A 14373-nucleotide genomic window follows, 5' to 3' on the forward strand; every position below is an offset into this window, starting at 1 on the left:
GTTCAAATATCTTGAGCATTCTTATGTTGGAAATTGATATATGGTTAATTGTTGCTGCCAAAGCAAGGTGTTGCAGCTAAGGCAAATCTAGTACTGCTGCATAAATGTACCAAAAACAGGAAAGGGGAGAGGGAGCATACAAAGTGCATATCCTGGTATCCCAGTCATTGAGTGCTAAAAGGTGGGCGATTATAAAACAAAAACAAAAGTCAATACAGGATGCATGAAACTGTCCACAGAAGGTTTTAACTATGACCTGTGCAGTACAATGATTTATTAGCAATAGGATGCAATGATTGCCTCCCCCAAACCCTTACCTGCAGGAATGTACTACAAGCAGCAGTCTCCCTTGCTCCGTGTTGTACTGCAGTGTCAACTTGATCTGTGGTGACTCTACATCCATTTTACTGAAACAGGAAGAGGACAGTGACTGGTTATATGAAAAGACAAGCAACAATTGCACAGCATGGTTTCTGAGAAATTAGTCAACAAGTTAGCCATCAACTCAGCCTTCTGTGGGCCCTCACTAACTCAATGTTAAGAGGCCTCCAGCTGCAGTTCAATTTTCTTCCTGACTTTCCGGTGCAAAGTGCAGTGATGGGAGGTGTGGGCCTGGCTGGGGGTTGACAAAGGCCATCCTCTGACAGACACAGTGCACCTTAAGGATCATGGTATGATTCAACCTTTACACTAAGTTTGTGTGGCATGACAAAGGCCAAAGGTTAGCCAACACAGCGATAATACTCTGCAAAAGATAATTTATGCAACTGGTATGAAAATAAGTTGCTGCCTACCGATTCATTCTCTGTCGTAGATCCAGTTCAGATGATGCTGACTCACTGGTTGAAATGTTGACGTTGTGCTCGGAAGCAAAGGAGGACACTGAATGATTGCTGGGATCATTCACTAATGATGAAATGGGTTTGGGTTCACTCTCATCACTAACTGAAGGTGAGAAGGACACATTCTCCACCTCGCAATTAGCTGGTTCACGTGCCACGGTCTGAATTGAGAAAAGCTCTCTGGAATGCTCAGAAACTAGGATCTGTGGCATGATAAAAACAAAGACAGAATTTCAACGTCACATAAAAGGACACTCAGAGCAAACCTATAAAACGGTACCCACGTGAATATACAGACATCAGAGATGCCCCACATATAAAAGAACAGAACACTTGGAGGCACCGCACGATAAAAAGAGAACAGTCAGAGCAACTGCACAATGAAACAGAGCAGTCAAAGTAGTCTCGTGTATAAAACAGCAGTCAAGCTACTTTGGCACAGGCTTCATTATGTGGTAAGGGCACAAAAGAAAGCATTTTCACATGTTGGATATACACATACACTTAAATGAATATGTACAGGTATACATATGTACATGGAACATATACGCGCACAAGTGCACACAGAAACTCACATTTTTACACATACAGTCAATATTTGTTTCATGTGCTCTTACCCCCAGCATGACTTTTAACATGATTTTGCTATTAGGTCCTGAATTGTCCAACTGAAACCATTTGTCTAAGGTCAGATTCTTGCTGGCCAGCATGTGGGAGAGTGGAAGTGTCAGTGTGCCCAGGACATGACTGTCATCCTTAACCTAGGGAACAATTTTGAAAATACGTTTTAAATTGAAAATATCAAGTGTTAGAACCATTGTAATCAAGTAATGAGAGTCTAGCTGTAGTGGTTTAAAATGAGACAAAAATAAAATCTTTTACAGTGGTGTGGTGAATTCTAATCCTAGTAATTCACACTGTGTTGTATTATATGTATTGTGTCTTTGTGAGCTCTGTATACGTTCAGTTGCGCGGCTCTGCCCATAGGGGGAGATGAGGAATTTGTACTGGGCTCCGCCCATGGCTCCTCCCACTAACCAGAAGTATAAAGATCAGCAGTTGTGAAACTGCTGCCAGTTCATCTTGTCGCAGGCAGGCTCTGTTGTAAGACTATTAAAACCACTGTTCACTTCCAATCTCGTGTCTTGTGAATTGATGGTCACATCAAGTGGTATGGTGTTCCTGCCCCACACAGGGGCGCGTTTGCTGATGTGCTGAGGTGACTTAACCAAGATGTACAATAGCTTGGAAGTTTACCTGAACCTCCATACGTTCCATTTTTGGATTCCCGACAAGGAATGAAAATGATTCCTCCCAAATGGGTAGTTCTGTGCTATTAACAACCTGTAAAAGAGGACACAACAGTTTGTACTTTTGCACAAATAACAAGAAATGTTATTGAAGCGTGGGTTTCAGCAAAGTGACCTCCAGTCTGAAAACTCTCAATGTAGAGCGTAACTCCACTGCACCATCCACTTCCTTTTGATATATCAAGTTCCATTTTACTTTAAAGATATCCTTTCTGCTCTCTTTAAAATAGGTTCTGGAGAAGGTTCATTTTCTGGTCATAAAGGAGAGTCTCATTGAAAGGAATAGAACATAAGAATACTATCAAACATTCAGGGCAGATAGATCATGGATTAGATATAGAGTAAAACCTTCACTGTCCATCGAACACTCCCACGCCAGATACAATAAGGGTTAAATACAGAGTAGAGTTCCCTTACTCAGTTCTGTCGTGTTCCTTAACCCTAATCTCAAAATGCACCTATTACTGTACGAGTGTGACATTTGATTATTTCCATTTCACTTAACAGCCATTCTTATGATCTTTCTGACCAAACTGCAAATAATTGGTGCAGAATTAATATCACCCGGATGATTGAGATCATGGTTTTATACATCATCAGATTGTTGCTGAAACTTTTATTGCAGTTCTCACTTCAATTTATATGTAGATATTGGTTTTTGAAATGGAACTGAGAATTGATATTAAATCGTGTTGCAGGCTTTGTGTGAGCTGGTAAGGTTGTCCAGCAATACCCATCTGAGGAAATGTTTTTTGCTGTTCGAGTGGTTGTTTGCTCTTACAGCGGAGGTGGCTTGCAGAACGTGATACAGCAGAGTTTGAATAGATGACTGACTCACTTGCTCCTTGAGGTCTGCTTCTTTGAAGTATGTGATTTTCTTGATTTTGCCAGTAATGACATTTGGCATGTTTTGCAGTTACATATCACCAACCTTGACCTCAATGTCAAGGATTACACATTGACATGGAGACGGGGGAATCTTCCCTTCTATGCCTTTGACTTCTACTCGGGAATAGGCTCAGCTTTTCAACAAAGAGCAACATTTTCACCAGTTGCCAGAAATTTGTGGATGTTGGAAGTTCCAACGCTGAGGTCAGTCTCTTACCTGGCTTTTAAACGAGGTGCGATTGACAGTGATTTGAACCATTGGACTGGGGAGCTTCTTCCCTTTCTTCATCTGCATGAACATGCAAGATCCATAATTAGAATCATAGCAATAAACAAGAGCTAGCAACTTAACTCTTATTAATGAATAATGGTCTTATTCTATATTGTGGATTAAGATTGACCATAGCCATTGGGAAAACTTGTATTGAATGGCCAAGATTAGAATATAGTTTAGTACCATGCATTCCAACACAAACCCTAGTTGGATCATGCTTTTGGGAGTCAGGGCATTGGACAAGATGCCCCATATAAATTGAATACGAGCCTTGCTGGGTTTCTGGGAAATACAGGTTTCTCCCTCTACAATCACATCTCTAACAAGCCTAGATGCAGATTTGCTTATACAGCAGCAGAGCCAAACAGCTTCAGCAATTACAGCTGGATCAGAAATTGCCATTTTTTTGGGGAATTGAACAAGACTGAGGCTTACAGGAAGTTCATGTGCCCTGTCCAGGTAGACGGTCAAGATAGCAGCAGATGGTTCCAACTCATTCTGTGTGAAGATGGTCCTGTTAGCCTGAAGCACCTGAAAAGAGATGGACAGGGGAGTATAATCATTTAAACCAAAATACCAACATTTGGAGATGACTGAGCAATCAGGATGAACAGCTTCTTTACAACTTCCCGTTAACAGAATAAAACACAGTAATCCAAAATCCTTCATCTAGACCAAGTCTATTTGGTTACAGCGTCCCTATTTTGACACTAGGTGGAGGAATGTGTAGGAATTTAACAATTCCAGTTTCATTCTACAGCATTTGCTAAAATTACTTTTGTTTTTTTTTTTAAAAAGGAGTTCCAAGTTCTGTTTTTTTTTTAAAAAGTCATTCATGGTTGTGGGTGTGAACTGACTTGGCCAGCATTCATGCTGATCCCTGATTTCCTTTGAACTGAGTGGTTTGCTAGGCCATTTCAAATTTCACCATCTGCCATGGTGGGATTTGAACCCAGAGGGGTAGCACAATGGCACAGTGGTTAGCACTGCTGCATCACGGCGCCAAGGACCTGGGTTAGATTGCGGCCCTGGGTCACTGTCTGTGTGGAGTTTGCACAGTCTCCCAGTGTCTGCTTGGGTTTCACCCACATAACCCAAAGATGTGTAGGCAAGTGGATTGGCCACGCTAAATTGCCCCTTAATTGGAAAAAAAAGAATTGGATACTCTAAATTTATTTTTTAAAAAGGATTTGAACCCTGATCCACAGAGCAGTACCCAAGGTCTCTGGATTACAAGTCTAGTCAAAATAATACACTTGATGCTAATTGTTAATCTAAGTGGGTGTGACAGATCAATGGCCATGATCAGAACGAGACACAGCATCCTGATCAGATCTGCCCAGCTGCTTTAAACATAATAACTAAGGTGTATGCTTGCGACTTTGAAACATGAAAGCACGATGTTCAGCTTCTAAAGGTGAAAATTATTTGTTCTGTCCATAACCAGCTATGTATGATAAAATACAGACTCAACCTGAAGAAGCAGATTTTCATCCCAAATTATTTAGAATTCAGAGCCTGTAGCTGGCATCACCACCACTTGCACTATGCCATTTTCACTGTATTCTGAGACAAAGAGATGCACCTGAGAAATTAAAGAGCTGGACCACAGGAGGAAAATTTGTACCAATCTCACCTGGTCGAGGATGACTGAATCCATGCCCGGTGGCAACCATTCTAACTTGAGATGAAGTTTTCCTGATTTGACATCATTCAACATGAACCACTACAGATGGACAAGGAAAAGAAATAGGCAATTGGATAGCATAGCGATTATGATGTTTACTTAATTCTCTAACTTGAATGGGGAACTAGCCTGTATAATGTCATGCATTCGATGATCAACAGGTCGTAGAAAAGTTCACCTGGCGTCCCGCAACAATCCACTCCATTTTTTAAGCTGGCTGTGAAATTTCATTAATAAAAACCTGGCAGGAAAAGTCTAGTTTTCTGGGTGTTTGTGTTTTTTTAATATTGTGGAGCTTGCAGTAAAATATCAAAACTCAACAAACAGCTGCAAAATTCTGAGGATCTCAAAGTTCGCCACCATCAGAAGGGAGGAGATCAGCTAACGTGAGATTAGACGAGGTGACTTCATGTGGAAAGAAACACTAGTGAAGACTGAACACGTTGAATAGCCTGTCTTGGCATTTTGGCAAGCTGGGAGACTAATTTCACCTGCCTTACAGTCTAAAACATGCACCAGGTATTCTTCCCACTCTGCCAGAAAACTCTGCAAACCAATACTCTAGTGGATAGGAAGCATTGGCTAGACAAGCACTCATTGCTGGTAGGCTATTTGCTTTTAATTGCTTAAATTCCTCAACTTATGATATTTTCGAACCCGTGTTAAAAGTTTAGTCAAGTATTGGGAGGGTTTGAAGGGGACAGTGTAGAGGGAGCTTTACTCTGTATCTAGTAAGCCTATCAGCAGCAAAACAGGGGCTGTTTAGCACAACGCTAAATCACTGGCTTTGAAAGCAGACCAAGCAGGCCAGCAGCACGGTTCGATTCCCGTAACAGCCTCCCCGAACAGGCGCCGGAATGTGGTGACTAGGGGCTTTTCACAGTAACTTCATTTGAAGCCTACTCGTGACAATAAGCGATTTTCATTTTTTCATTTCAAGTATGGTGTATTGTATCAGTTAAACGGAAATTCTAGTTGATGTAGAGGTTTATCGGAGCTGCACAATTTCTATCCATTAATTTAAAGAGATCAAAAATCCAAAAGGCTTCCTTCATCTTTATTAGTGTCACAAGTAGGCTTACATTAACACTGCAATTAAGTTACTGTCAACCTAATGAATACTCCACTTCCTTGCCTGATTTCCCTTTAGCTCCTACACCCAAGCGATCCAATACTCTCAGCTGCAGTAAAAGAAAAATCTGTCCTATTACATGATTTGAATTAACAAGATTTTCATACCTCATCCATAACTTTACTGTTCATGATGTCCTTGTAGCTTATCTTCAATCTACATATGAGAGATTGTAATTTAATTCAAACACATTAAGAAAATGATTTTACATTACAAGCAAATATAGCCAACCATGTACCTTCCTAAAAAGCAGTTCATTTAAGAGTAGAAATGTAGTGGAATTCCCATGACCACCCACAGAACTTTAAAACTACCTTTTTAACAGGTTTATGATGTATATTTTACATGTTGATAGAGTATTGTAGAGCTTTTACTCTGTATCTAACCCCGTGCTGTACCTGTCCTGGGAGGGTTTGATGGGGACAGTGTAGAGGGAGCTTTACTCTGTATCTAACCCCGTGCTGTACCTGTCCTGGGAGTGTTTGATGGGGACAGTGAAGAGGGAGCTTTACTCTGTATCTAACCCCGTGCTATACCTGTCCTGGGAGTGTTTGATGGGGACAGTGTAGAGGGAGCTTTACTCTGTATCTAACCCCATGCTGTACCTGTCCTGGGAGTGTTTGATGGGGACAGTGTAGAGGGAGCTTTACTCTGTATCTAACCCCGTGCTGTACCTGTCCTGGGAGTGTTTGATGAGGACAGTGTGGAAGGAGCTTTACTCTGTATCTAACCCAGTGCTGTCCCTGTCCTGGGAGTGTTTCATGGGGACAGTGTAGAGGGAGCTTTACTCTGTATCTAACCCCGTGCTGTACCTGTCCTGGGAGTGTTTGATGGGGACAGTGTAGAGGGAGCTTTACTCTGTATCTAACCCTGTGCTGTACCTGCCCTGGGAGTGTTTGATGGGGACAGTGTAGAGGGAGCTTTACTCTGTATCTAACCCCGTGCTGTACCTGCCCTGGGAGTGTTTGATGGGGACAGTGTACAGGGAGCTTTACTCTGTTTCTAACCCCGTGCTGTACCTGTCCTGGGAGTGTTTGATGGGGACAGTGTAGAGGGAGCTTTACTCTGTATCTAACCCCGTGCTGTACCTGTCCTGGGAGGGTTTGATGGGGACAGTGTAGAGGGAGCTTTACTCTGTATCTAACCCCGTGCTGTACCTGTCCTGGGAGTGTTTGATGGGGACAGTGAAGAGGGAGCTTTACTCTGTATCTAACCCCGTGCTATACCTGTCCTGGGAGTGTTTGATGGGGACAGTGTAGAGGGAGCTTTACTCTGTATCTAACCCCATGCTGTACCTGTCCTGGGAGTGTTTGATGGGGACAGTGTAGAGGGAGCTTTACTCTGTATCTAACCCCGTGCTGTACCTGTCCTGGGAGTGTTTGATGAGGACAGTGTGGAAGGAGCTTTACTCTGTATCTAACCCAGTGCTGTCCCTGTCCTGGGAGTGTTTCATGGGGACAGTGTAGAGGGAGCTTTACTCTGTATCTAACCCCGTGCTGTACCTGTCCTGGGAGTGTTTGATGGGGACAGTGTAGAGGGAGCTTTACTCTGTATCTAACCCTGTGCTGTACCTGCCCTGGGAGTGTTTGATGGGGACAGTGTAGAGGGAGCTTTACTCTGTATCTAACCCCGTGCTGTACCTGCCCTGGGAGTGTTTGATGGGGACAGTGTACAGGGAGCTTTACTCTGTTTCTAACCCCGTGCTGTACCTGTCCTGGGAGTGTTTGATGGGGACAGTGTAGAGGGAGCTTTACTCTGTATCTAACCCCGTGCTGTACCTGTCCTGGGAGTGTTTGATGGGGACAGTGTAGAGGGAGCTTTTACTCTGTATCTAACCCCGTGCTGTACCTGTCCTGGGAGGGTTTGAAGGGGACAGTGTAGAGGGAGCTTTACTCTGTATCTAGTAAGCCTATCAGCAGCAAAACAGGCTGTGATTGGTGGAACAGTCCCCTGAAGAAATCTTGAAACTCACCGAGCCTTCTTCCCAGCTCTGGGAACCACATGAACGGTCTTCTTGCAGGCCTTGGGTTAGAGAAACCTGGTATCTAACCCTGTTCTGTACCTGTCCTGGGAGTGTTTGATGGGGACAGTGTAGAGGGAGCTTTACTCAGTATCTAACCCTGTTCTGTACCTGTCCTGGGAGTGTTTGATGGGGACAGTGTAGAGGGAGCTTTACTCTGTATCTAACCCCGTGCTGTACCTGTCCTGGGAGGGTTTGAAGGGGACAGTGTAGAGGGAGCTTTACTCTGTATCTAGTAAGCCTATCAGCAGCAAAACAGGCTGTGATTGGTGGAACAGTCCCCTGAAGAAATCTTGAAACTCAGAGCCTTCTTCCCAGCTCTGGGAACCACATGAACGGTCTTCTTGCAGGCCATGGGTTGGAGAAACCTGGTATCTAACCCTGTTCTGTACCTGTCCTGGCAGAGCTCAGCAAAACATTTGAGGAACCAATTCCTGGTCCTTGAGGAGGTCAAACCTCTAACAAATGGTGCTTTCTTTGTTCTAATGCTGTCTTAACATTGTCTGCAACATTTTCTCTGAATTTTGCGATGGAGCAACATACCTTCCAAGGAAATCATCCTTGTCTATGTCCTTATCGAAGAGCTCAAACTCCAGCTCCTGACCTGGAATGTGATTTACGATGAACTAAGAGGAGAGAAGTTACCACAAGTCAGAACCTTGCTTGGGAAGAGAGTAGCAACTGATTTTAAAAACAGGGATTAACAGGGCCAGATATTTGCACCCACCTGTGAAATAAACTGAAACTTTATACTATACCAGGATCGAGTGAAAAAGGTGTCATAGTGACTGCCTCACACACAGGACCTGCCCATTTGTTACCCAAACCCATCTATCTTGTACCCTTCATAGTCCTGCAGGATAAAAGAGTTTTTATTTTATTGCCCATGGATTTCAAAGCGCACCATCCAAAGACACTGACCTCATACAGCTCATGCCACTTGGATTAAGGTTTTCTTTAATTGTTCTGCTCCGGAAGCTTTGGGCTCCTGCTCGCACTTTGACGTAGGGATCTGACTTCCCTTTCACTATCCCTTTCATGAAGTTGTCCTTTGCGATTAGATTCTCAGCTTCTAACAGATGAATCCGTATCACCCCCTGAAAGAACAAAAATTAATGACCGCAACTTTTTAGCAAAGCAACATACTTAGGGATAGCCTGCTCCACATTCAGCTGGATGATGACTGATCTGGACCTCAACTCGATTGCTTTTTGTATCTATGCACTAGGTTTAAATTATTTTTGAACTAAATTATTTTTGAACTCGGGACTCTCAAATCTTAGTTCCTGCAGTATTTAGTTTGTCAGCATTTAGAAAGTAGCGACCAGAAAAATGTTTGATTGGTCCTCTTATATACATACACTTAACCTTTGTTTCTCACCAATAATTATTTGTTTAAAAGTGCATTTTTTCATCAGTTTTACATAAACATATCTCTTGACAATATCACAAAATTTCAGTGGATGTTAGCAAAAACAAGTTGTTGGAAGTAAATCTCCAAATTGCAATCAGATTCTTCAGTTTTGACAGACTGACAGTTTTGCTTCCTAGTTTAAACTAGGTTGGCAGGGGGATGGGAACCAGAGCTATGGATCGGAGGATAGGGTAGCTGTTGAACAGGCAGAAATAGTATGCAGCAAGTCAGTGAGGAAGGATAGACAGTTGATAGGACAAAGTTGCACTCTGTGGAATGGGTTAAAGTGTGTCTGTTTCAATGCAAGGAGTGTCAGGAATAAGGGGCACAATTCTCCCATCGGGAGACTAAGTCCCGACGCCAGAGTGAAAACCGGAGTGTTTCACTCCGGCGTCGGAGGTCGCTCCCAGCCCCCTATTCTCCCACCCCCGGGGGGCTAGGAGCGGCGCCGCGTCATTTACGCGCGCCGGACCGCAGCGCAAATTACGCGGCCGGCGGCGCGTAAATTACGTCACCCGCGGTTGCCGGCCGCCCCACAAGAAGATGTCGGATGGATCTTGCTGGGCGGCGGAGTAAAGGAGGTCCTCTTTCAGAGAGGCCGACCCGACGATCGGTGGGCACCAAGGTGGCCAGACCCCTTTTGAGGCCCCCCACTGTGCAGGATACCACCTCCCACACACACACAGCCCCCCCCCCCCCCCCCCCCCAGCGTTCCTGTGCTGTCGTGTTGGGCAGGCCGCTCGGCCCATCCGGCGGTTGCGAGCGGTGATTCTCCCAGCGGCCAGCCGTGATTCTCGCCGCGCCGGTTTGGGGGGGGGGGGTAGAGAGTGAGAGAGAATCGCGTGCGGGTGCCAGGGCGGCGTGGCGGGACTTGCTCGGCGACCTGGTGATTCTCCCACCCGGGGGGACAATTCCGCCCGAGGGAGATGAACTTGGAGCATGGATTTACACTTGGAACTACGATGTTGTGGCCATTACGGAGACATGGATTTCACAGGGGCAGGAATGGTTGTCAGATGTTCTGGGGTTTAGATGTTTTCAGTGGAATGGGGAGGGAGGTAAAAGGCGGAGGGGGAGTGGCACTGTTAATTAGGGAGTGCACCACAGCTGCAGAAAAGGAGGTAGTTGAGGAGGGTTTGTCCACTGAGTCAGTATGGGTGGAAGTCAGAAACAAGAAAGGAGCAGTCACTTTATTGGGAGTTTTCTATAGACTCCCCAATAACAGTAGAGAGAAAGAGGAACAGATTGGGCGGCACATCTTGGAAAAGTGCAGAAGTAACAGAGTTGTTGTCATGGGTGACTTCAACTTCCCTAATATTGACTGGAACCTCCTTACTGCAAATGGTTTGTATGGAGTAGATTTTGTCAGGTGTGTACAGAAAGGATTCCTGACTGAATATGTAGATAGGTCAACTAGAGTGGGGGGAGGCCATATTGGACTTGGTGCTCGGCAACGAACCAGGCCAGGTGTCAGATGGGTCGGTGGGAGAGCATTTTGGTGACAGTGACCACATCTCCTTGACCTTTACCACAGTCATGGAGAGGGATAGGAACAGACAGTATGGGAAGGTATTTAATTGGGGGAGGGGGAATTATACTGCTATTAGACAGGAGCTGAGGAGTATAAAGTGGGAACAATTGTTCTTGGGGAAATGCACAACAGTAATGTGGGGGTTGTTTAAGGAGCACTTGCTGCGAGTGCTGAATTGTTTTGTCCCACTGAGACGAGGAAGGAATGGTAAGGTGAAGGAGCCTTGGATGATCAGAGAAGTGGAGCTTCTAGTCAAGAGGAAGAAGGAAGCTTACATAAGGTTGAGGAAGCAAGGATCTGACTTGGCTCTAGAGGGTTACAAGGTAGCCAGGAAGGAACTCAAAAATGGACTGAGGAGAGCTAGAAGGGGGCATGAAAAAGCCCTGGCAGGAAGGATTAGGGAAAACCCCAAGGCGTTCTACACTTATGTGAGAAATAAAAGGATGATCAGAGTGAGAGTAGGGCTGATCAGGGATAGTGGAGGGAACTTGTGCCCAGAGTCTGAGGAGATAGGGGAGACCCTAAATGAATACTTTGCTTCAGTATTCACCGAAGAGAGGGACCTTGTTGCTCATGAGAAGAGTGTGAACCAGGTTAATAGACTCAAACAGGTTAAGGAGGAGGATGTGCTGGAAATTTTGAAAAGCATAAGGATAGATAAGTCCCCTGGGCCTGACGGGATATACCAAAGGTTACTACGGGAAGCGAGGGAGGAGATTGCTGCGCCGTTGGCAATGATCGTTCCGTCCTCACTCTCCACTGGAGTAGTACCGGATGATTAGAGGGAGGCGAATGTTGTTCCCCTGCTCAAGAAAGGGAATAGGGAAATCCCTGGTAATTACAGACCCATCAGTCATGTCTGTGGTGAGCAAAATACTGGAAAGGATTCTGAGAGATAGGATTTATGATTATTTAGGAATACATAGTTTAATTAAAGATAGTCAGCATGGCTTTGAGAGGGGCAGGTTATGCCTCACGAGCCTCATTGAATTCTTTGAGGATGTGACGAGACACATTGAAGGTCGGGCAGTGGATTTCAGTAAGTTATTTGATAAGGTTCCCCATGGTAGGCTCATTCAGAAAGTTAGAGGACATGGGATACAGGGAAATTTGGCTGTCTGGATACAGAATTGGCTGGTCAAAAGAAGACAACGGGTGATGGAAAGTATTCCGCCTGGAGGTCGGTGACCAGTGATGTCCCGCAAGGATCTGTTCTGGGACCTCTGCTCTTTGTGGTTTTTATAAATGACTTGGATGAGGAAGTGGAAGGGTGGCACGATGACACGAAGGTTGGGGGAGTTGTAGATAGTGTTGAGGGTTGTTGCAGGTTACAACAGGACATTGACAGGATGCAGAGCTCGGCTGAGAAGTGGCAGATGGAGTTCAACCTTGATAAATGTGAAGTGATTCATTTTGGAAGGTCGAATTTGAATGCTGAATACAGGGTTAAAGGCAGGATTCTTGGAAGTGTGGAGGAACAGAGGGATATTGGGGTCCACGTACATAGATCCCTCAAAGTTGCCACCCAGGTTGATAGGGTTGTTAAGAAGGCATATGGTGTAAACATAGAACAGTACAGCACAGAACAGGCCCTTCGGTCCTCGATGTTGTGCCGAGCTTTGTCCGAAACCAAAATCAAGCGATCCCGTTCCCTGTCATTCTGGTGTGCTCCATGTGCCTATCCAATAACCGCTTGAAAGTTCCTAAAGTGTCCGACTCCACTATCACAGCAGGCAGTCCATTCCACACTCTAACCACTCTCTGAGTAAAGAACCTACCTCGGATATCACTCCTATATCTCCCACCCTGAACCTTATAGTTATGCCCCCTTGTAACAGCTACATCCACCCGAGGAAATAATCTCTGAACGTCCACTCCATCTATCCCCCTCATCATTTTATAAACCTCTATTAAGTCGGCTCTCATCCTCCTTTGCTCCAATGAGAAAAGCCCTCGCTCCCTCAACCTTTCCTCATAAGACCTATCCTCCAATCCAGGCAACATCCTGGTAAATCTCCTTTGCACCCTTTCCAATGCTTCCACATCCTTCCTATAATGAGGTGACCAGAACTGCACACAATACTCCAAATGTGGTCTCACCCAAGGTCCTGTACAGTTGCAGCATAGCCCCATGGCTCGTAAACTCAAGCCCGCTGTTAATAAACGCTAACAAACTATAGGCCTTTTCCAGGAGACTCATCCGGAGTGAGACTCATACAGAGTGGGAGATTGAAACTTGGTAATTTGGTGCAGTGAGGTAAATCAGCAAAGGTAAGTGGAAAATCTAATTCTGCTGTTTTTCAGTTAAAAGTGCAGTGTGGAGCTTAGTGTCTGATTGGTTGAAGCTGCCCCCACCCTAATTGCTGAGAGGCAGTTATCTGTCAATCACCTGAGGCCTGTTTAGGGGCACATTGTATTCTTCTCTTTGAAGTTAAGGTATTTTTTGAGTCATCGGTTAGCTGAGGTCTGTATAAAAGACAGACAGACAGCGCAAACAGTAAGCTACCACTTTTCCAGGAGACACATCCGGAGTGAGACTCATACAGAGTGGGAGATTGAAACTTGGTAATTTGGTGCAGTGAGGTAAATCGGTGCAGAGTTGAGGAGGTGCTTTTTAACCCTGGTAAGTGACTGGTAAGTAGTCTCTCTTCTTTTTTTTCTCTCTCTTTTTCTTTTCATTGTCTAATTTATTTATTTTTATTTTGAAATTCTAGTTGTTTAAGTTTACCAAGGGTTTAAGACATGGCAGGAGATCCCAGACCCGTGTCATGTTCCTCGTGTGCGATGTGGGAGCTCAGGGACACGTCCACTGTCCCTGGCTCCTTCACGTGCAAGAAGTGTGTTCAGTTGCAGCTCTTGTTAGACCGCTTGACGGCTCTGGAGCTGCGGATGGACTCACTTTGGAGCATCCGCGATGCTGAGGAGGTCGTGGATAGCACGTTTAGCGAGTTGGTCACACCGCAGGTGAAGGTTACTGAGGGAGATAGAAAATGGGTGACCAAAAGAAAGAGCAAGAGTAGGAAGGCAGTGCAGGTGTCCCCTGCGGTCATCTCCCTGCAAAACAGATATACCGCATTGGATACTGTTGAGGGAGATGGCTCACCAGGGGAAGGCAGCAGCAGCCAGGTTCATGGCACCGTGGCTGGCTCTGCTGCACAGCAGGGCAGGAAGAAAAATGGCAGGACTATAGTGATAGGGGACTCAATCGTAAGGGGAATAGACAGGCGGTTCTGTGGACGCAATCGAGACTCCAGGATGGTATGTTGCCTCCCTGG

The 14373-nt window shown here is 45.0% G+C and overlaps 1 protein-coding gene across 1 annotated transcript in view; it reads right to left on the reverse strand.

Moving 5' to 3' along the window:
• Positions 1-14373, reverse strand: part of LOC119958180 (extended synaptotagmin-1-like) — a 165262-nt gene that overhangs the window by 4441 nt on the left and 146448 nt on the right. The window contains 11 exon segments of the mRNA XM_038786528.1: positions 318-407; positions 795-1045; positions 1460-1603; positions 2100-2186; positions 3258-3329; positions 3750-3845; positions 4951-5040; positions 6241-6289; positions 8697-8779; positions 9075-9094; positions 9097-9250. Of these exon segments, the coding sequence (XP_038642456.1) occupies positions 318-407; positions 795-1045; positions 1460-1603; positions 2100-2186; positions 3258-3329; positions 3750-3845; positions 4951-5040; positions 6241-6289; positions 8697-8779; positions 9075-9094; positions 9097-9250 (1136 nt within the window).

Source organism: Scyliorhinus canicula, chromosome 28 (genome assembly GCF_902713615.1).
Source record: "Scyliorhinus canicula chromosome 28, sScyCan1.1, whole genome shotgun sequence".
Taxonomy (NCBI): domain Eukaryota; kingdom Metazoa; phylum Chordata; class Chondrichthyes; order Carcharhiniformes; family Scyliorhinidae; genus Scyliorhinus; species Scyliorhinus canicula.